Genomic DNA, 22,999 nt, shown 5'->3' on the forward strand with positions numbered 1-22,999 from the left:
AGGAAACAGGTTTTGGAGCAAGTGCACCCTTTCGAACTTTGGTAAATCAGGCATAGCGATGGACGATGCACGGACAGCGATATAGCCCGTAAGCGAGGTGTTGGCGGTGTCAAGCATATCAGTGGCCTCATCGACGAAGGAAGCGCTAATTTCCGCTCTTCAAGCAATCCCGATGCGAGAAGCCAGGTCCTCACGTCAAGAAGCCCGCTCTGCGATCTGTCACCACGTACGTCTTTGCAAGCTTTGTAGATTGGAGGTCCTTCGACGCGATAAATGATCCCCTTTTTTTTGGTTCGTAAGGGATCGTCAACGTTGGGCTGCATTGAAAAATTTGATAATCACTCGAGGCTGGCCGTTGCCTAGCTCGAAGCCCTACGCGTGAACAAGCCTACCAATCTATTCACCAAACCAGAGCCAGTTGATCCAATTAGTGTAACCAGACAGTTATCCATCCAGTTACTGTGGAGAAAAAAAAAGAGAAAAAAAAAAAGAGGTTTTTGGTCACCAGTTTCCACTTATCTGCTGTCAGTTAATTTCCTGTCAGAAAGACAGAGTTTTGCATAAATCTAGAGACTTGCAAAGGCTTGGGCAGAAGAAGGAAGTTCGGGACATCTGCACTACGTGGAACATCCTGGGAGCATCTTTTTTTTCCCTTTTATACAAATTTTCAGCTTGCAGTCTATTTACTCCTGTACAGCAAAAGGGGAATTCGAAGTGTGATATACTTTTGGGATTTTGACGTACGGAAAGAAGTTGAACAAAAAAAAAAGTTTATTTTCCCTTTTGAAAGAATGGAGGCAGAGGGACAAGATTCCAAGGTAAATCCTAGCGAATCTAGGTGCAGTCTACACGACAAGTGTCCCATCACACAACACCTACTCTGGTGGGTAGGATTTCTGTACTAGAAGATGCTTTACAGCAGATCATGAACCAGCAGCTTCAAGTGAACGTTGGTCAAAATGAAATTAGGGAGATGGTGCAAGCCTTGTCGGCTAGACCATCTAGAAATGAAAAGGGCAAAGCTCCAGCAGAGCCAGAGCCCAGTATACACTCATCAGAATGTGCGAAGGTCAAGGTACCTAATATTGCCAACTATAGACCGGAGAAGTACGCTGGTCGGATGACCGAGCGCAGTTCTGAGATGTGATCGAGGTTTGGTTACACAAGTGGGAAGAAGCCTTCACCGTTTGTGAAATCAGATCTGATCTAAAGAAAATCCGCGAGACCACTCACCTGTTTATTGAGGCAACGGATAGATGGTGGATTAAGCAATAGAAAGATCAAGTTGCCCCTACCACCTGGGAAGGGTTTAAAGCTGAATTTAAGAAACACTTTCTTCCACCCGACGAAGAGTCCCGAGCTTGGGATGCTTATAGAAACCTTCGCCAAAGGAATTTGTCGGTGGCAGAGTACACTGACAAATTCAGGGAATGTGTTAAGAAAACAACAGACCCTCTCCCTATGTCGGTTCAGTTAAAAGACTATATCTATGGACTGAACGACAAGATTAAAATGGAAGTTGGGGCTAAATATGTGACTACATTAGATGAATCTATTGCAGTAGCCCTGAACTATGAAGATGCCACAGGCAGACCTAGTGGGTTTGTGCAGGCAGGGAATCAGCATGAGTATCCGAGAAAAGGGGGATTTCAGAGGAAATGGACTTCAAAGACAAGTGTCTCGCAGCCAAGTGGCCAAACCAAGCAGGTGAAGCCGGTTGAGGGACCAGCAAAGACAAGTACCACCGTTGGGGTGAAAAGGAAAGTAACTCCAATGGCAGCCCGGGCTTGGTCAAAGTCCTCGTTGACCCCTGAGCAAAAGGAGAAAGCTAGAAAAGAAGGATTGTGCTTCGACTGCCTTCAGCGACATCAGTGGAAAGATTGTCCACTAAATAAAGACCGTCGCATGGCCAACATGATAATATCTGAATGCGACGCGGAAATGCAGGAGAGTCCCAATGCAGAACATATGCATATGCAATTGGCGGAACCTTCTCAGAGGTTAGTATCTGTGTTGTTAAGTGTGTCTGTTACTAAGTTAGTAAGCGGTGCACCTAATAACATCCTTTCAAAGCCCGCAGCAACGGGGTATACAATTTTCGATGAGCCCGAGTTGATTAAAATGAAAGGGCAAGTAGCCAATCATGATGTGATTGTGTTGATTGACTCAGCGTCAACGCACAATGTAATTAACTCGAAGCTTATTAAGAGGCTCAAGTTGAAAACTAGTCCGTCTGACTATGCTTATACGGTCAGGATGGCGGACGGAAGTGCAACTGAAGTATGGGACCAGAGGGTTACCCAATTGGAACTTCGAATTCAGGACTATGTTGAGAAGCTGGACTTTGAATTGACCAGGCTAGCTCACGCAGATATAGCCCTAGGCATGGCTTGGCATTTCTAAAAAAATCCAGCCATTGATTGGAAAAAGCATATTTACCAGTTCAAGATGAACGGGGTAGAATATGTTTTGCGAGGTGAAAAGGATTTACCTCGAGGACCATTGATTTCAGCCATGGAAATTCGGAAGACTCCGAAAGAGTTTCTGTGTCTGTATATAGCATCAGTAGAGTCGATTGATGATGCGTCGACTAGCACTGAGGCTACCCAAGATGGGGAAATGGCCGAGTTGGCTAAAGAGATATCGGAGAAGTTCTCTGATTGTTTTAGGGATGAGTTACCTTATGGGTTACCTCCAGAGCGGAATGTTCAACATAAAATTGAGCTTATCCCAGGGGCAGAACCTGTAAATAGACCTCCCTATAGATTAAGCTTTACAGAAGAAGCTGAGGTGCGAAGACAACTAGAAGAATACCTCAAGCTAGGGCAGATTCAACCCAGTTTTTCACCTTTTGCTTCGCCAGTGATATTAAAGAGGAAGAAAGATGATACTTTTCGTCTCTGTATAGATTACAAAGCATTGAATAATATCACTATTAAGCACAGGTATCCGATGGCTCGAATCGATGATTTGCCAGATGCATTACATGGGGCCATAATTTTCAGTAAGATAGATCTTAAGTGTGGCTACCATCAGATCCGCATTAGAGCCGAGGATGTGCATAAAACCGCTTTTCGAAGCAGGTTTGGTCATTATGAGTTTTTGGTAATGCCCTTTGGACTTACCAATGCTCAGTAATACTTTATTGACGATATTCTAGTATTCAATAAAAGTATTACTGAGCATCGTGAACACTTAAGAATAGTGTTCAGTATTTTGAGAAAAGCCAGTCTTTATGTAAATAAGAAGAAAACTATACTGTGTATGGTTAGACTTGAATACTTAGGATTCATAATTACTCCAGAGGGGGTAGAAATGGATCCAAAGAAAGTGGCTGCGATACTGACTTGGCCAATCCCTCAGAGTCTGACCGCTTTGCGATCATTCTTGGAATTTATCCAATTTTATCGAAGGCATATCAAAGGATATTCCGAAATAGTATCGCCATTGACTGATCTGACCTCAGATAAAGTACCTTTTATATGGGGACAGAATCAACAAGAAAGTTTTAACACCATAAAACAAGCTGTGGTCATAGGACCAGTGTTAAAAATAGTTGATCCCCAGAAACCGTTGTTCTTGGAAACCGATGAGCAGTTCTCCTCCAAGAGGGAAGGCCAGTAGCCTTTGAAAGCAAGAAGCTTTCTCCCTCTCAAATGAATTGGCCAACTCATGACTTAGAGTTGTATGCTGTTATCCATGCTTTGAAAACATGGCGACATTATTTGTATGGATCAGAGTTGTATGTGGATGTTGATCATGATACTCTGAAACATTTTTGTAAACAACCTGACTTGAGAGGCCGCCAAGCTAGGTGGGCAGAACTCATGCAGGAGTCTAATTTGACGATTCGGTACCGAAGAGGGAAGGATAATAAGGTTGCTGATGCGTTGTCACGCATTATGCATAATATGAGTTTCACGGTGTTAGAGAGTGCTCTAATGGCCGAGATTAGAGAAACTCAAAAGATGGACGAGTTTGTATAAAGTCTATGGCCTAAGGCTCATGTGTTAAAACCCGGGGAAAACGAAAAGGATGACCTGGCATCCAGAAAAGGCCAAACTTATGCAAGATATGCCATAAGAGATGGTATGCTGAAAAGAAATGGCAAGGTAGTAGTACCTAATCAGAATGATCTCAGGCAGAGAGTCATTCGACAGTGCCATGATAGCCCGTGTGCAGGACATCCAGGAGTTGAGAAGACATATGATCTCGTGAAGCGAGATTTCTTTTGGCCAAAGATGAAAAAGCATATTCATGAATATGTGACACGTTGTTTTTCGTGTCAGGTAAGTAAGGCCGAGCGGGTGAAGCCACCCGGACTTTTACAGCCCTTTGAGATACCACTAAGTAAGTGGGAGAGCATTTCCATGGACTTTATTGTAGGTCTGCCTACGACACAAGGTGGATATGATTCTATCCTTGTGGTGGTTGATCGTCTTACCAAGATGGCTCACTTCATTCCAACTAAAAAATCTGTTAGTGCCCCGCAAGTGGCGGATTTGTTTATTAGACATATATTTTGTCTGCATGGATTACCCAGATCCATAGTGTCAGACAGAGATGTCAAATTTACCGGTCATTTTTGGACTGCGGTATTTGAGACACTAAGGACTGAGTTGGGAATGAGTAGTGGGGATCATCTAGAAACGGATGGTCAAACAGAAAGAATCAACCAGATTTTAGAGGATATGCTTAGAGCATATGTGTCATTGAGGCAACATACATGGGACAAGTGGTTGCCATTGTTGGAGTTTGCCTACAATGATAGAAAACATTCCTCTACAGGGTTCAGTCCGTTTGAGCTGAACTATGGTTATAGACCAGCAAATCCAACTATAGTTGGAGTACCTCAAAAAGTGCCTAGTGCCGCGAACTTTGTGGTTCAGATGCGGGAGATGCTAGCACTTGCGAGAGCTAACATCCGCCAAGCTATGGATAGAGCTAAGGTGTATGCGGATGAGAACCGATCCACTAGAGAATTTAAGGAAGGAGAAAAAGTTTTTCTCAGAGTTCCTTCGCACTCTCAAGTCTTTGACTGCAGGAGAGTGTGCTAAGTTATCACGTCGATATTGTGGGCCATGATTAATTCTAAAAAGAATAGGCAAGGTAGCCTACAAATTAGAATTATCACCGGGGTGTAAGGTGCACCCAGTGTTTCATGTTTCTCGTTTAAAGAAATTTTTGCATACTGGTGACTCACTAATCGAAGGTGTGGTTTTGTTTCACGAGATAGAGGATAATGCAAGACGCAAACCGACAAGAATCCTGGACCGAGGAACAATGCAAGTGCGCAATCCGAAGATACCCACGGTGTTGGTTACATGGCATGATTTACCTCTATCGGAAGCTACCTGGGAGTCCGTATACCAGTTACGGAGAGTGTTCCCAAATTTCATCATCGAGGACGCTGATGCTTGAAGAGGAAGAAATGTTATGCTCTAGCCGAGATAGCATGACCTCGGAAAGATCGGTGGGCATTTTCCCTTAGATGACCGACTTCTGTAATATTTTATGTGCGTAAATAAAATGGTCAAGGGAAGTAACTGCCAAGGTCCTGGGTGAGGGTGTATTGGCATCGACTAGGTGGTTCTGAGTACTAAGGCCTAGGTGCACCTAAATGTGTAATAATGCCAAGGGGCAAATGTTTTAATTGTGCCCCAAGAGAGGGGTAAATGGTGTACCAAGTTAAAGGTCTAAAATGATGACATGTGGCAGAGGGAACCATCTAGGGAGTTGTGGGCTTGTGGATAGGCATAAGGATTAAAAAAAGTTACGTATCTTGTGTGAGCATGCGATCCATGAGATTGGCTCGAAAACCAGAGAGATTAGAAATTGTTCGTTTCAGCAACCAGCCTGTGTGCTGGTCGCCTATATCTGCCATGCTATCCTCCCTCTGGTTCTGGCCTGAGTCTCTCTCGCAGCCCTCCTACCTCTCAGTGCCCCTTGTCCCCTCAAATCGGGGGCTCACAGGTGGGCACAGTGAGAATCTAACACCCCCCCTCAATGTCACAAGTGTGGGCCAATCCCCATACGTCTGATGAAGTGCTCCATCTGTTCTCAAGGGAGTGCCTTCATGAAGAGGTCGGACAAGTTATCGGCGATCGAGTTGTACATGAGCTCGATCACGTCGTCAATGATGAGCTCTCGAACAAAGTAGTAATGAACTTCGATGTGCTTGGTCCGCGCATGGTACATTGGATTCTTGGCAATGGCTTTGCAACTCTGATTGTCACACATCAGCACTATTGCATCCTCCTAACACACGTCCATGTCTTCCAGAATCCATCTCAACCACAGTGTCTCACAAGCTGCTGTACACGAGGCTTTATACTCTGCCTCTGTAGATCAAAGGGCCACTGTGGGTTGCTTCTTACTCAGCCAAGAAATGGCACCAGATGCAAGTAAGAAGCAATACCCTATTGTTGATCTTGTGGTGTCAGCATCACCCGTCCAATCACTGTCACAGAACCTGCCTAGTTCGATGCCTTTGGTATAGGTGATCGATCCCGTAGGTGCAAGTACCCTTTAGATACATTACCACCCGTAAACCTACATCCCAATGACTCTTCCTGGGAGATGCAGAGAACTGGCATAATGGCCCAACTACATAACAAATATCAGGTCAAGTATTGGTAAGGTAAAGCAAGCTTCCTACCAATCGTCGGTACAAAGGAGTATCGACCGGCTGAGATGTGTCATGAACACTTAGCTTGAGCCCGACCTCCATGGGAGTTACTGCTGTCCTGCTATCCTCCATCTGAAATCTCTTCAGAAGTTCTCTACAATATTTCTCCTATGAAATGAAGATCCTATCTTTGGCCTACTTTACTTCTATCCCAAGGAAGTAGTGTAATAACCCAAGGTCAGTCATCTCAAACTCAGACATGCGTAGCTCCTTGACCTGGGAAATCTTCTTGACATGGTCACCTTTCAAGATAAGATCATCAACATAGAGGACGAGTACCAATCGCAACCCCTTCTCAATGAACAAGTAGAGGTTTGCCTCAGAAGGACTCCGACTTAGCCCTATCTTCTTAAAGAATACATCTATCCTTTGGTACCAAGCTCTAGGGACCTGTTTCAGCCCGTATAACACCTTCTTCAACCTGCAGACCTTTAATGGGGACCCTGGATCTTGAAAGCCCTGTGGCTGCTCGACGTACATCTCCTCCTCCAGGGTTCCATTAAGGAATGCGGACTTCACGTCCATTTGAAAAATAGGCCAATGGAATTGGGCTGCAAGGGCAATCACTGTCCGGATAGTAACCATGCGAGCTGTGGGAGCAAAAGTTTCATCAAAATCCATGCCTTCAGTCTGAGCAAAACCTTTGACCACTAACCTTGCTTTGTACTTATCCAAGCTGCCGTCTAATTTGTATATAAGTTTGTATACCCACTTAGTGCTGATGACTTTCCGTCGCAGGGGCCTGGCCACTAAGTCCCAAGTATTGTTCTTCAGGATAGCATCCATCTCTGCCTGCATGGCAGCCTACCATTCTAGACTGTCCTTCACCTCCTCGAAGGTCCTTGGCTCTTCAAGCTGAGCCACCAACGCAAAGTTCACGGATGGGGTCTTCTTAAGACGTTGGGACCGACGCAATCCGAAACTGCTACTCTCACGTATATCGGTGACCCGAGAGTCTTCCAATGTTCATAGGTACCATTGGGGCAACCTCTTCTGCTTCTCAGTGAAAGGAGGAATTGGAACTACTGCTGAAACATCCTGCTCTTCCTCAGTACCTTGTAGAACATCAGCTTCGATTTCGCCACCTCTTGGATGGTCAACCTGCGGCAGGGTCAGTTCGGGGGTTGAACAATCTCCTCCTACTCAATCTGAGGCTCCTCCTGGGGTGCAGGTTTCTTTTCCTCGAAGATGACATCCCGACTGATAACAATCTGCTTCTTTACTAGGTCAAAGAGTCGATAGGCCTTGGATTCTTCGCTATACCCAACAAAGATACATTTTCTGCTCCGGGAATCAAGCTTGGTCCTATCTTCCTTATGCACATGCACCCATGCGTTAGAACCAAAAATGCGAAGATGAGTGATGGAGGGCTTCTTACCATAAAATGCCTCATATGGAGTCTTGTTCTTGACGGCCTTCGTCATGGTCCTATTGAGGATGTGTACTGCTATATTTACAGCTTCACTCCAATAGGCTTTAGAAAGGTTCCTCCCTCGTAACATAGCAAGCCCTGTCTCCGTGGTGGTTCTGTGCTTTCTCTCGGCTACCCTGTTCTGCTCAGATGTATGTGCTGTGGTGAGTTGTCGCTTGATCCCATGCTTGCGACAAAATGTGTTGAACTCATTGGAAGTGAATTCTCCCCCCCTGTCTGTACGGAACATCTTTACATTCTCCCCTGTCTCCTTTTCAACTATGGCCTTCTAGTCCTTGAATTTCTCGAAAGCCTGTGACTTCTTAGCCAAGCAATACACCCACATCATTCTACTGAATGCAAATCAATTCCATGAGCTAACGTTTGTTTATTTCTTGGTGCAGTGTAGTTATTTGTACCTGGAGCCTACCCATGATGCTATAGACATTGGACCACAAATGTCGGCATGAACCAACTCAAGTCGTTTGCTGGCCCGAAACGAGGCCTCGTGTGCGAACTTGTCCCTGTGCTGCTTGCCTTCTAGACAAGCCCAACAGACACCATCCTTCCCTGTAATGGGTGGAAGTCCATCCACCATCTTCGACTTTGACATTTCAGCCAAGGTTCCATAGCTGACGTGACCGAAGCGCTCATGCCAAAGTTTGGACTTTCCGTTGTCTTCATGAACCAACATTGCACTGAGGCAGTACAGTCCGTTTTCTTCGTCTCCTTGGGTCACCATCTATCCATTGGCCTTGGATGTCATGGTGACCTTGCCATCCTCAAAGAGAACTGACATCTTGTTCTTGTCCATCTAACTTACAGACAGTAAGTTCTTGCAAAGGTTGGGTACATAAAGTACTCCAGATATATCCTTCTCCTCACCCGCGGTCGTAATGAAAGGAATGCCACCAATGCCCTTCACAGGACATGTCCGACTATCCCCAACAGAAACTTTGGAATCCAGGTATGTACTTTGCATGGTTTTGAACCAAGTCTTTCTGTTAGACATGTGCTTTGAAGCTCCGCTATCAACATACCAACCCTCTTTTCCCTCACTGACTGCATACGCTGAGCAATGTTCACTATCGTTCTTAGGCTCTTCTTTGATCCTGGCTTCTCTCTTCCTCTTCTGATCCGCCTTCTTCTTTTGGCATTCTTTGGCGGAGTGGCCAAGCTTTTCACAATAAAAGCACTTCATTTTCTTCTTTCGGTCAGCGTCCTCCAACTTCTTGAACTCCTTTGGCTTGCCTTTTCCAGGCTTGTCTTTGGCCACTAATGCCTTCTCGTCACTTTGCGTAAAGAGTTTCTCTCGAGCCTCCTCCTGAAGCAGGAGTGGGCCAAGCTCCTCAAAGGTGATTGGCTTAGTCCGTTGACCCGCAGTGACCGTAGTCACAAAACTTTTGAAACTCCGTTGCAACTTGTGGAGTGTGAGCAACGCCAATTGGCTCAAGTCCACCTTTTGACCAACCGTTGTGAGCTGGTCCCGCACGATGTTTACCTTTGTCAGATGGTCATGCACACTATCACCCTTGTTCATATCAAGACTATAAAGTTGATGCTGAAGAGTAACGATACGGGCTGTATTGTCGGTTTCATACAGCTCCTTCAGTATGGCCCACGCCTCTGAAGACCTCTCTGCCAACTGGATGTGAGGGATCACAGCATCTGCTGTCGTGCCGATTAGCATTGCTAAGGCTTGAGCATCCCTCTCTTCCCATGCACTGAGTTCATCCGCATCTGCTTCAAATAGAACCTCACCTCTTTTGTCCACAATGTCCTCCGGCTTCTCCTCGGTCCCAATCACCATCTTCCACAGCTTCTGTGCCAACAGATGGCTTCAGATCTTGACTTTCCAGATTGGATAGTTCGTCCCATCGAGCTTTCCAGCTTCACCAAAATTGGGAATGAATGAAGAAGGAAGATGACTGGAGAAGGAGGAAGGACGAGCAGTGGGTGTAGAGGCTTCTGAACGCTGATCCATCTCGGTGAATAGCAAACTGAAAAACTGAAGCAAAAAAGATGTACTGACCTCCCGTGCTAGCCTGAGCTGAAAACAGAATCGCCTTTCTGCCAAGGGACTGTGTGATTTGTGTAGAAGTTGGAAGAGTTGGCCATGGAGTGCACAGACTTCATGGGCTAGATGCAAATCTCTTTGTTAGTATCTGGGACCATTGGACCAACAACAGATATCATCCCTTTAGACCATCTTTTGGAGGATGGCCAGTGAGTATTATCAACCTCAGTGTGGTTACAAACCACCAAGCATGAGAAAATGCATGGGTCACACACTAAACGAGCAAGCTAAGAATAAAGGGGTCTACATTTATTAGCACTGGCTCATTAGTGTCAGTGGAATTGGAAGGCATTTGGACGTGTTTGGACCAAGTATTGTAAAATCTATGTATTATTTTGATTTTTTGGAAATACCAAACTGGAGTCTCTTTTTGGCTCTGATACCATGTTGGAAATGAAGAGGGAATGAATCACTCAATCCTCCTCCCAAGATCTCTCCAACTCTCACACACTCAACTCAGATAGATGACCACAGATGCAACAGATACATACTCAGAAATAACAGCAAGATTAGATGGAGAGAGAAAGTATATTCATCCACCGGATGGTGGGCAGAAAATGGCTCCAAGAGAGCAGTACAAAACACAGCAGGGTGCTGGAGAAAACTGATGAACTCTCTCTCACAAACTGACCCAGATCTGAGTGCTTAACACTGCCTTGGAGAAGGCTTTCTGTAATGCACTGGATGCTGGGAATGGAGAAGTGGGCTTTTTATAGGCACTGCCCAGGCCCCTTCAGATGACCGACCAGTAGGGTCAGTACCCTGTCTGGTGGCCGACCATATGGGCCCCATTAAACTGACCAGGGTTGGCCCTTGTCACTGGCCCTGGTTGGGTCGACTTGGCCTGCCACAGGCCCCTATATAAGGGTGCCCTGGGCAGCCAGTCTGCGCTACTGCAGGAGCCTCCATGTGAGGCCTAAAGCCCCCTTTTACCTGCTGTTGCAGGCTGCGATCCGCCCGTGTGCTGGTCGCCAATATCTACCATGCTATCCTCCCTCTGGTTCTGGCCTGACTCTCTCTCCCAGCCCTCCTACCTCTCACTGCCCCTTGTCCCCTCAAATCGGGGGCTCACAGGTGGGCACAGTGAGAATCTAACATACAGAGACAGGAGCAGAGCCCTCTCGTAGACTCTTCTCAGACTATGATCACTGAGTTTTCCATCCGGGCCATACCAACTCTCACCCCACGGGCCTTCGGCACGATCGTGACCCAAAGCCAGTGACGCGACAAATCCGACAGAGGACAAATCCATAGATTACACTTGGAGACATCCCCTCCTTGTTCAGACTTGAAGCGCGACCGACAAGGGTCACCATAGCCCTTGTCAGATGCAGAGTCATGGCCAAGATACCGCACTGGATAGCGTCCACAGCCAACCGGCAGCATTCCATCTCTGACTTCATGCTACCTCTCCCCATCATCCTAGAGATCATGATTCGGGGGTTCATGAGTCTATATGAGTCTGTCAGAGGGAGGATACGTGCCCCAAGAGGCATGTCAAACTGGGTTGAGAGCACTATCGGAGTAAAACAAGGCCGCCCCCTACTGCCTACCCTTTTCGGGCTCTATATTGATGAGATCACTTCTTTTGTCGATAGCCTGGGTGGAGAGGGCTCGCTTCTGGCTGACCTGATGGTGCAAGTATTGTTGTACGCCGATGACATAGCCCTCATATCTTCCTCAACAGAGGGACTGCAGAAACATCTAGAGGCTCTGGAGATGTTCTGCACACAGAGAGATTTGACTGTTAACCTTGGCATCAACATAGCTTCACATACCATAACGAGCAGTGTCCCATCAACATAGCTTCACATACCATAACGAGCCTGTGGAGATAGTGCAATCTTACACATATTTGGGGGTAGTGTTCACCGGACCAGGTTTCACGATGATCCATGAAGGTACGGCACGACTCACACGAGGACGGGGCGGCCCGACTAGAGAGGCGATGCTTCCAGGCACACTTCCAAGACCCTCTGACAAAGGGTTGGCTTTTTGACACACTGGTGAGACCGATTGCCATGTATGCAGCACCCTTCTGGGGGAGTGATATTTCAGCGACAGAGTTGAGGAGATTTGAGAGGCTACAAGTGACTATGGGATCCACGATGATTCGGAGTAAACCCTCAATCCCCCACCAGATTATATAGGCACAGTTCGCCATGACCCCTCTCCAAGTTGATGCCATCTTTCAGATAGTGACGTTCCTCCACAGAGTCTGAGCCTTACCCCTGTGGAGATTACCGAGGCTAGCATTAGAGTCCTCCAGGCGACTAGCAGAGAGCGGTGTTGATATGGCATGGTATGCACGGATATCCACGTGGTTTGGTAGTCACGGCATTCAGATGGATAGACTTCCCCCTTTTCAGTAGTCTGGATGCACCACCCGAGATGATCCCACGAGATGAGATCAACCGTATCATTCGGTTGGACCTCCTCCAGCAGCTCCATACATCTAGGACTTGGGGGGGAGAGGAGTTCTCCACCAAGATCCAATTCTACCATGACCACTTCCTGAGGGTCTCAGAGCACGATCTTGTCATCAGACCTTAGTATCTCGAGGACACGAGAGTCTCACATGCACTGAGGGTCGCCATCGGTCAGTCTCATCACATCAGCTACGGATTGAGGTTGGGAGAGCTGTAGGCATACCAAGAGAGAAAAGGACTTGCACACTACGCCAAATGGAGGAGATCGAGACAGAGGAGCATTTTCTATGTGTCTGCCCAATCTATTATGAGATACGAGGACGATACCATTGCCTCTTTCAGGAGAGGCATGGCTTTGGTCCACTTACACGGCTGATCCATTTTCACGATCAGGTCTGCGTTGGGATCTCCCTGATTGAGATGCGTCGAAGGAGAGACACATTGATGCAATAGATTTGAGAGCAACAGAGACTGATGCCACAGGTCACAGAATTTTTTTACAGACTTCTATGCATCTACGTCAACTGCCAATGAGTCTGAGGGAGAGGAGCTTGAGGAGATGAGAGCCAGACGTGATAATGCATTGAAGATTAGAGCGGGGGGCCTCCCTAAAGGATGCTTCAAAGATGATGACTCTTTCACTGAGACTTTAGCACATGTCAAAGCAGCCATGCCTAATATTGAATGGAAGGTTGATGATGATGATGATGATGACGAGGCAACTAATATCCGGCACTCCAAAGGACATGCTATTCTTACACTTAAGTCACGAGATTTACGGATCAAGCTTCTTCAACAATCTTACAAGTTGAAAGGGACCAAGCTATGGATAGCTGAGGAACTTACACGAGCTCAATTGAAGAACAAGGCAATGGAATTACCTAAAGTCAGGGCTGCTAGGAAGGGTGGAAAATAGGCAGTTTATCGTGAAGGCATAGCACTAATCAAAGAGTTTAAATCCAAACCAAAAGACTCTCAGTCTTAAACTGATGTATGGCTGATTACTTTTTCAGACTATGATGTAGGTATTCTAAAAAATTGGGGTTGCTTTTGCACTCCCTGGGAGCTGCCATGTGCCCTCCCTAAAGCAAATGTACTAGATGGTTTTTTGCTGTCCCATAGACCTGTTGGTCTCCCGTGGACATTAATGGACTTTCTTTCTTTCTCTCTCTCTCTCTCTCTCTCTCTCTCTCTCTCTCTCTCTCTCTCTCTCTCTCGGAGACTGAGACGCACGGCACCCCTTGACGGGCACCAACGTCCCATCACCGGCTATGCACCAGCCAAGGGGACATGACATACGGAGGATTCCGCTCTGCTCCAGTCCCTTTCTTTTCATTGTTACATCCAGATCTATTTGATTATGTATGATCAGACTTAGGATTCAGCACGGGTGATGATGCTTGTTAGAGTAGCTCCACCCTTACTGTGATTTGTATCAGGTTTTCTTTCAGTCTCATAGACCCATCGGTCTTCCATGACTCTAATAAAATTTATTTCTTTCTTTTCTTTCTCAAACAAGGCATTGACCAAATGGAAGGAATGGAAATGAGCATGGATTAAAAAGCATATTTGAAGAAAAGAAGACAAGAACAAAAGGATGCAAGTACGGCATGCCAAGTTGCATTGGAGGAATGTTAAGACCAAGTCAAAATTCAAATGAGAATGGTTTGGAAGGCTAAGCTAAAAAGACTCTCAGCAACAAACGTAATCCTCAAACAAGAAATGAAAGGTATCTAAGCACAAGAACGTAACAAAATTGGAACTCGTATGTCAAATAAGTCCGTGAAGTCAAAGCTTAAGTATGCAACTGAGAGGAACGCTATACCTACAATGCAAGAGGGAAGGTGGTGGGAAATTTTTCCTCTCCGTAGAAAGGGAAATTGAGAGGACCCCGAGCAATTAAACAAAGGCACATAAAAAACAACAAGAGGTTGTCCTTTCTCACGCAAGAAAAGTCAAAGGAGATGCAACCAAAAGTAGGCACTCAAGCCAAAGAGGCCTCCTTCTAGGTTGCAACAAAAAAAGGCGTTACTCAGCACCATGTGTGATACTATCTAGGAATAGGGCCAACCAACTTCAAAAGCAAGAGTATATAGGTTAGAGGGGCCATGAATAGCACCTAACCTAAGGAGACAACTATCCCTTTTGTATCTCAGTGGTTGAGGGAAGTAGGCAAATGACAAATTTCAGTCATCTATTTCCAAACCATTAAGAGTAGACAAGCAGCCCATAGGAGGCCCTTCACTGATTTTCCTAATTTATCCATGTGCATAAGGCTAGGCAATAGCTTAAGAAGAAGATTTCTCACAAAGACTGAGAAGTCTCATGTGAGGTCTTGAGTTTTAGATGCATTCCTAGAGGCCAGTACAGTATCTAGGATGCCAAATTGGGACAGACATCATAGGTAGCAGCAGGTCCTAAGAGAGTTTGCTATAATCTTTTGTATTGCAGCTCAACCAAAATCTCTCTCTTACACATAGAGCTTTGTGGTGACCCTGGTGGTCAACCACTTGATACATTGCATCATGTTGGTGCTTTCATAGAGAATGCATGGGCAGCTTTGGCAACTAGCTTTGCAATGTCTTGTGACCTGTGTCACATGGTACACATGACAACAAAGATGCAGTGAATCTTGAAACGATGATCCTTCCCAAAATAGAGGGGGCTGGGCACCATCGACCTAACAATGCAAAGCAGAACATTATTTGGCAAGCTCATTTGTAGAAGTGTCACTCTAGCATCTAAGGTTAAGAAGCATCTATTACCACATGGACTCATCAGAGACCCTCCTAGGCATGGGCACCCTGGCAGCATCCTCACACATGGATCTCCCCTTACTAATGAGGGTTTGCAGGGACCTTCGTACAAGTCTCATTCAATCTATCCCTTGGTGCAGAGCAGAGCTCATTTAGCATCCAAAGGTTCGAGACAAAGAAGCAACTGCTCATTTGGCTTCCCAAGGTTCGAGAGATATGCTAGGGTCCTGCATGGACATCGCTTGGGCATAGTGGGATAGCGGCCTAACCAGATCCTTGGGATCATAGAACAAACTTGCAAAGTTATCAACAAGAGCAATCAGCAGTTTTCACACGTGAAAGGAGCAGGTCAACAGATTGCTAACCGCTTGGCGGGAGTGCTTGTGTCATCCACATGAGGATCTACCGGCTCGTTGGCATGGGCGATTCTTCACAAGCAGAATCCCCCTCGAGACAAATACAACTACAATTGAGATCCCTTCCTTTGAAGTTGACCATATGCCATGGTGCTATTGACTTCTAGACACTATCAATGATTGCAATCAAGCCTTGCTCTCATGATATAACTCATACCTTTGAAGAAATGGTGAGCCCGTGGTCAAGGCCCTAGTTCAAATATCTCTAAGTTCATTCAAATAACCAAGAATCAGGATCTTGGTTCTTTCACAAGTGCCAGCATCCTTATGCAAAGGTTGCATGCAAAGCAATCTCTCTCTCTCTCTCTCTCTCTCTCTCTCTCATGTATGAATTAAAGAAAGAATTTACAGAATAAATGAATTATTTAAAGCATACAAAACTAAAGGAACCACTTACACTTATGTATTGCTTCCTACAAAGATGCAAAATTATGTTCCTAACTTAGAAAGCACATGAACACTCAATTAAACTCTCTTTTGAAACTAAAAGAAAAACGGGGTGTTCAGCTCCCCGCTTTTTGTTTTCAGTTTATGTTCAATTATTCTAAGCATGCCTAAGGCTGATACACCGTAGATAAAAGACTTCATATCTAAGATTGTGAGTACTTCTTTCAAAGCAATCTCTACCTATATGTTGGCAGACACAATCTATACACATGATATTATAATTAACCCACCATAGGCTCCACGATTCACCTCTCCAATTATATTAAGTAGAAAACATGGTTCATTTTAAGGTATTTGTTGCAGCCAATAGAATTCCCTGGGGCAATTTTACCGGATAGGAAGAGAACCCAAAATGGCACCGCTGCAGTTCAAAGCTGCCATTGCACTTTCAGCCTGCAATTACCCCAGTTATATTAGAACAAGACAATCTTACTCCATTTTATTGAAATTTTTGTAACAAAGCCACTGCCGACAATGGTACAAAGCACAATGGAAACAAAGCAGCTAAAGGCGACCAGTCATGAAGTACACAACTACAAACACTAGACTTATTAACCTTGTAAATGTTCACACACATAAGAACAAAGATTTAGTTCCTAAAGCACGAAATCAAGGCTGTTATCACTACAAACAGTAAACCTTTGAAACAAAGTCAGTGCAAACCTCGAAAGCACTGAAATCAACGGTATTGTCACTAGCAAGATGTAAAATGTATTCTACCCAATACACTGCAGTTACGACTGACATAAAGATTGCAGCACACAGTGGTACATTTTTTGCAAATCTTTGGGTATTTGTAGAATTATTCAGAATTCGAATTGCTTGTCAGCGATACCTACACCAATATTAATATGTTGTAGCATTTTATACGTCTTGAATTTTGAGTCAAACTCAGCTTAAAAAAGCATGTGTGCAATATAGCACAATCGTTTTATAATTTACCGCTACAAAAGGCTAATTGTTTAGGTGGCACCTTATGTTGTCACATTATGACAATTAAGGGCAAGGCAGTGCGATTGCACTTCTTAATTGGGTACCAATGACTATCTTTAGGGAAGTCAAACACTGCATTTTTGTGTGTATTTGGGATTTCATTTAACTGCATTGTCAACCCAGCATCTCTTAATGTAAACTTTGGTTCTGAAGGCATTCATTGTATTGAATGGCACCATGTGGCAATCTACCACCCAGCCTTAAGACCCCAAAGAGAGCTTCGTCTCTGTATCTCTTTCGTGAAATCCGCCCTGAGTTCCTTTTCTTCTCTCAAATGCATCTCTCTCTCGCTAGAGTCTTTCCCCTTGCCCAGTGCTTGCCACTTGGCTTGTTCATTTGGTGCCAAGTATCCTACAAGACCCTTTCTTTAAAGCCCTCTCGACATCACCTCCTTTTGCACCACTTCATTAATGCTTAAGTCTAGGATTAATCCTAGACCTCAGCCATCTAAGCCCCCATCAATGCAACTCTGATTTCCTGCCTCACCACAACCAAGCTGAACACTTCCACGATTATGGTTCCAGGTTGACATAACATTCTCTTCCCCTTAAGAATGGTTAACGTCCTCGAAAACAAAATTGGAAAACCTCCTTTGGAGATTGCTTACCGTTTCCCATGTTGAAGTCTCTTTAGGTCTATCTTTCCACTTGACCAAACATTCTTGCCATATTGTAAGTCGCATTCTTTTCCCTTGTCTGTCTAAAATTCTTTCTGATTCATGTGGTAAAGCATAGGTTCAATGAGATCAACTAGGACTTCATTCCCAATGAGATTAACATCATCTCCTAACTTTCTTTTTAGCCTACTTACATGAAAAACTGGATGTACTCTACATCCGTCTAGTAATGCTAATTTGTAAGTGTGAAGCCTGACCTGCTTCCCTGGTTGCCCCGTCATCAGCCGCCGCTTCCACTTTTGCTGTATCTAATTGCGCTCTGCTCCAGTGTTCCTTTTATAGCTGCCTGCCGTTTGCTTTCCCCCTTCCTCAATGTCTCAGGATTCCTTACCAAAAGCGTATGCCCGAAAGGATAGGTCTGCTGATGCCAAAAGACAGCAAACTGACAGTCCCTTTGATTCTGGGTTTGACGCTAATGAGGCACAATATGTTTATGACGTGTTGCAAGAAGAATTTCAGCATAGTAGGGATGCATGGGCATTGCCTGTTCCTACAGTTAAGTAGAAGCTCAAGCTTCCCTCTCTGATTACCCCGATAAAGAAATTGTCTCAGACGGCGGTCATCATCTTCTTCCCCGGCAAAATCCCCTCTGCCAATGATGTAGCCCAATGGATCAAAGCGTTGCTCGCAGGCTGTTTTGTGGAAGGGGTTTATTTTGCTTCCATAGGGTTTTATGAGGTCCATCTACGGAATTCTGTAATCATTGTAATCTATAACCTTCATTTCCATAGTATCCTCATGAGTTTCCTGATGTGTTTCCTCATGTATTTCTTCTTTAACTATAGCCTTACCTTTTCTAGTCCTTTCCTCGCTTTCCCTAATCATTTCATCTCTTTCTGGACTCGTCATTTTTAAAATGAGAATTTTCCAGATATTATAAAGCAAAAAGCTTTATAACGAAGAGAAAAATGCAATGCCTACTTCCATGTTATTTGCCCGAGGCATTGGATTGGCCTTCGAAGTTATCTCGCTTTCTCACCTTTTAATCTTGCTCTTTCACTTTCCTCGATCTCAATCTCCAAATTCGCTTTTGCTTTCCAATCCTTTACTTTGAAATAGGCGAGGCTAAGAGTTTGAAAGCTTATGGGTACTGAACCTTGGAGGGAAAGAGGGAGTGAGAAGGACCTTAGGACCTTTAGCAGAGTAGAGTATCATACTTACACCTTCAGCCACAACCTTTTTGCAGATACTAGATACTTTGTCCACACTAACTATGCGGTCTTCTTTGACCCCATATCATATGACAGAGATTACAATACTGGAGCATACCTCCGACATTGTTGTCAGTTCTTTTAGGTTAGTGACACCCTTTTATGTCACAACATATTGGATCACATCTTCACGACTACACCGACTAGCTTCATATTCGGATGCCTCTTCTACAGAACAACGGCATAGTCCACAATGACTCATGAGATGTTTAGCATGTAGCCATACATGCAGTTATTCACAAAGTCATCTCTTGATCAACCAATCTTTGATCTAGGTGGACTTCTTATTTTTTGGATTTCCTTTCTCATCCCTTCGGTCTATCTTCTGGGTTTTGTTGCCAAAGGCGAAGGATGACCTACAACTTAAGAGGGGGAATGCATACTATGTAAGTTGTACTCATTGTACAAGCTTCCGCTATATAGTCACTGTGCTCACATATGCACATACTACTCTAATTCTTTTTAGATTCTCTTTTAGTTTTGGATGCTACCATATGCACCAACTGAAATCAACAAAAAGATCTTGTATATGCACCCTCTACTTACTCAGTGAGAGGGATCTTTCCCAAAAGAAAGGGAAATGAATATATACCTAGATGAATCCAGGAACGTTCCCAAACTCATCCTCTAAAAACACAACATAGTGCAGTTTCAATCTCATGATCGTCACTCACAAGGTTGAAAACCATAAACTCCATCATGCATAGCAGGGACTAGCTACTATGACATCCCCACTGACGTCATCAGCGCCCAACAGCCAACAGTGGGTGTTAACCATAGTATAAAAATATGCTCTCACACATACAAATCCACACACCCACACATACTCGAGCATCCATTTATACGAAGTCTTCGTACTGAGTTTCTGTCGGCACTCCGGAGGTGAAGGGCAAACTCAACCATGACAAAGGCTAGCACTAAAGGAGAAGGCTAATCAAAAGGTAGTCCGAGATGAACCTTAGAGACTAGAAGGGGGAAAAAAAGATTTGATGAGGTGGATTTTTCCAAAGGCTCAAAACCTTGGATGACATGGCTTCTCCATTTTCTTCTTGCTTGTATTTTCTCTACGTAGGTCAACGCCGATTCTTCTTCCTTGCTTCTTCAAGCAAGTCGTAGTAGAAAAATTACTTGCTTCCCTTCCAAAATATCACACAATAAGCTCAGTATTAGCATAAGATCTTGTATTGCCAAGCCTCTGCGCTTGCTCATCATTGAATTGTGTTAATTTCTTGAGAAGTGTGATCTGCCTTGTTATGGGATTATTGGAATGGCAATCGAAGTAAGATCAAGATTAAATGGCTCTTTTGCGTATGCTTCAAGACAAGATCTCGACTGTTGTATCCAATTGGGCCTCTTGATGTAGACAGAACCATAACACATATGCTTGCTCTTGAAACTGTTACGATTCTCCTGGAAACTGCACACTTCTTCACTCCACAAAATTTGTTGTTGAGGACTCTCGCTTCTGAGTTCTCCTTTGCTTAAAAATCGCAGCCTTTGCAGCTCACTACTGAGAATACGTAGATTGAGCCCTTATTGTAATTCAAGATTCGCCTTCTTCTCTTTTATATCTGCATTCTAGTTCGTATGTTTGGCCTCCAAATCAATTCGTTGTCCTTGCCAATCTGATGGCGAAGAAAAATAAAACCATGCAACTGAAACCTCTTTCCCATAAGCTATCCATTGTGCTCTAATACCAATGTGAATCTCTACATACAAGGAGGGCTCCTTCAACATTTACCACTCAGCGTTAAGACCCCAAAAGAGAGCTTCATCGCAATCATCTCTTTCATGAAATCCGCCTCGAGTTCCTTTTCACCTCTAAGATGCATCTCTCTCTCTCTAGAGTCTTCACCCTTACCCAGTGCTTGCCACTTGACTTGTTCATTTGGCGCTACGTGTCCTACAAGACCCATTCTTTAAAGCCCTCTCAATATGGCTTCTTTTTGCACCACTTCATTAATACTTAAGTCTAGGATTAATCCTAAACCTCAGCCATCTAAGCCCCCATCAATGCAAGCATTGTTGAGCCCTTTGGTTTACCGCCTCACCACAACCAAGTTGAATGCTTCCACGATTATGGTTCATGTAACACACCAACGCTTAAGGTGTTGTGTGGTATATTCTGGGAGGCAATCCTAAGAGTCCTTTGATCTCAACTGTGGAAGTTCGTAAAACTCTAACTGAGTTTTTATTTCTTTGTTGTGCATCTCGAGTCATGTGTGGATGCACCAAAGATTCCTTGGCTAGCCAAGAAGGGGAGATGGCCTTCTTAGCTGAGTGATTTCATTTATTGTTTTAGAGAACGGGTTACATCCAAAAAGGAATGTTCAACATAAGATTGATCTTATTCTAGGAAAAGATTCTATGAATAGATCGCCTTATCGGTTGAAGATGCGGTGCGAAGGAAACTAGAAGAATGAACATGGGGCAGATGTAACCCAATTCCTCAGCTTTTTCTTCACCAGCAATATTGAAGAAAAAAAAGGATGATGCCTTTTAGTTGTGTATCCATTACCAAGGGTTGAAAAAATTTATTGTTGGATACGTTGCATGGTGATGTACTTTTTTATAAAACAGATTGAAAATGTGGTTATCAAATTGGATGAGTGTGAAGTTGTAAGAGGCCACAAATTGAAGAGGGTTAGTATTACTTTAATGAACAAATCCCTTAGACATGCCAAAGATAAGGAAGTTATAGAAGATTTTAGTGTGCAATAAAAAAGGCACATTTGGTGGCTTGCTGCATTTGAACTTCCGAAAGAGACACGCTCCTTGAAATGGGTCTTTGATAGATCTCCAATTCCAAGTGTTATTGATGCACAAACAAAAGGGGAGTCGCTTCAAATAGAAGGGTTTGGATCCTTCAAAGTCGAATGGCACATGGCAGGAGACCTTAAAACATTGAAATGTATTTTGGAATCGAATTGAGTGGAAATGAGACATATTCGTGTCTTTTTCTGTATGCACTAGCAACAAATTTGAGCGAGTAACGACACGAGCACATTGTGACTGTGAGAGTCTTGAGGGTGGAATATAATGGGCCTCCAAAGAGGAAAAATAAACAGCTGAATATCTGTCTGCCCAATAGGGCTGAATACAATTGAAAGAATAAACATTGTACGAAGGAAATAAACCCTCACTGCAACAAGACTAGAGAAGTACTATATGGAGGGTCCCTCATTGTAGGAACTGTGAAATGATGGAATAAAGGGGCTGCTTGAGGACTGGAGATTTGGTCAACAGCAAAGGGCAAGAAGCGGGGGTGTTTATATTTCAATTGCCCAGTCTCTGGCCCGAATGTGTTTGTTCAGGGAGAGCTTATAGGATGGGTGCTTTGGATTGGACTGAGGATGGAAGATTATATGTTTATGCCCTTGCATGTCAAAAACAGTGACCCTCTTTCCGGAGAGCACGCTAGTCCAACAAAGGGAAAGGATGACCAAGCAGATCTTCCAAACCACCGGTCCTTGCTCGACAAAGAGGCAGTTACAGCGCTTACGAGATAAGATCAGCCAGATTCGCTCAAACCCTTAGAAGATTTTAGAGAGGACGACTACCTTCTATCTCAGTTTGAGGAGTCCTCTGAGATTCTCGCAGCCCCGGGAGTCAGATTGGGCACACACTCCATCAGTGGCTCTCCGAGCATGAGCAGCAAGCAGGTGGAGGCCCCATTCACTGATGAGGAGCTCATGGAGACCCTCGAGGCCCTCCCACCACAGAAGTGCCCCTAGAGGCCCTGAAGATCATCCCACCACACAAGTGCCCTGACGAGGACGGACTGATACTATCCTTCTTCAAGTGCTTCTACGAGTGCATACATACACCCTTACATTTGGCCTTCCAAGAGATCTTCGACTCTAGTGCACCTCCACAGTCATCACTAAGTCAATGT

The 22,999-nt window shown here is 44.5% G+C and overlaps 1 protein-coding gene across 2 annotated transcripts in view; it reads right to left on the reverse strand.

Moving 5' to 3' along the window:
- The window catches only part of LOC147905265 (polyadenylate-binding protein-interacting protein 12-like), a 63,533-nt gene that overhangs the window by 26,190 nt on the left and 14,344 nt on the right, over window positions 1-22,999 (reverse strand). For both annotated transcript variants that reach the window (XM_087396939.1, XM_087396866.1), the window contains exon 9: window positions 16,556-16,617. In XM_087396939.1, coding sequence (XP_087253065.1) covers window positions 16,556-16,617 — 62 coding nt within the window. The remainder of the gene's footprint in view (window positions 1-16,555; window positions 16,618-22,999) is intronic.

Source organism: Dipteris shenzhenensis, chromosome 1 (genome assembly GCF_047967505.1).
Source record: "Dipteris shenzhenensis isolate YYH24624 ecotype China chromosome 1, Dip_SZ_1.0, whole genome shotgun sequence".
NCBI classification, from domain to species: domain Eukaryota; kingdom Viridiplantae; phylum Streptophyta; class Polypodiopsida; order Gleicheniales; family Dipteridaceae; genus Dipteris; species Dipteris shenzhenensis.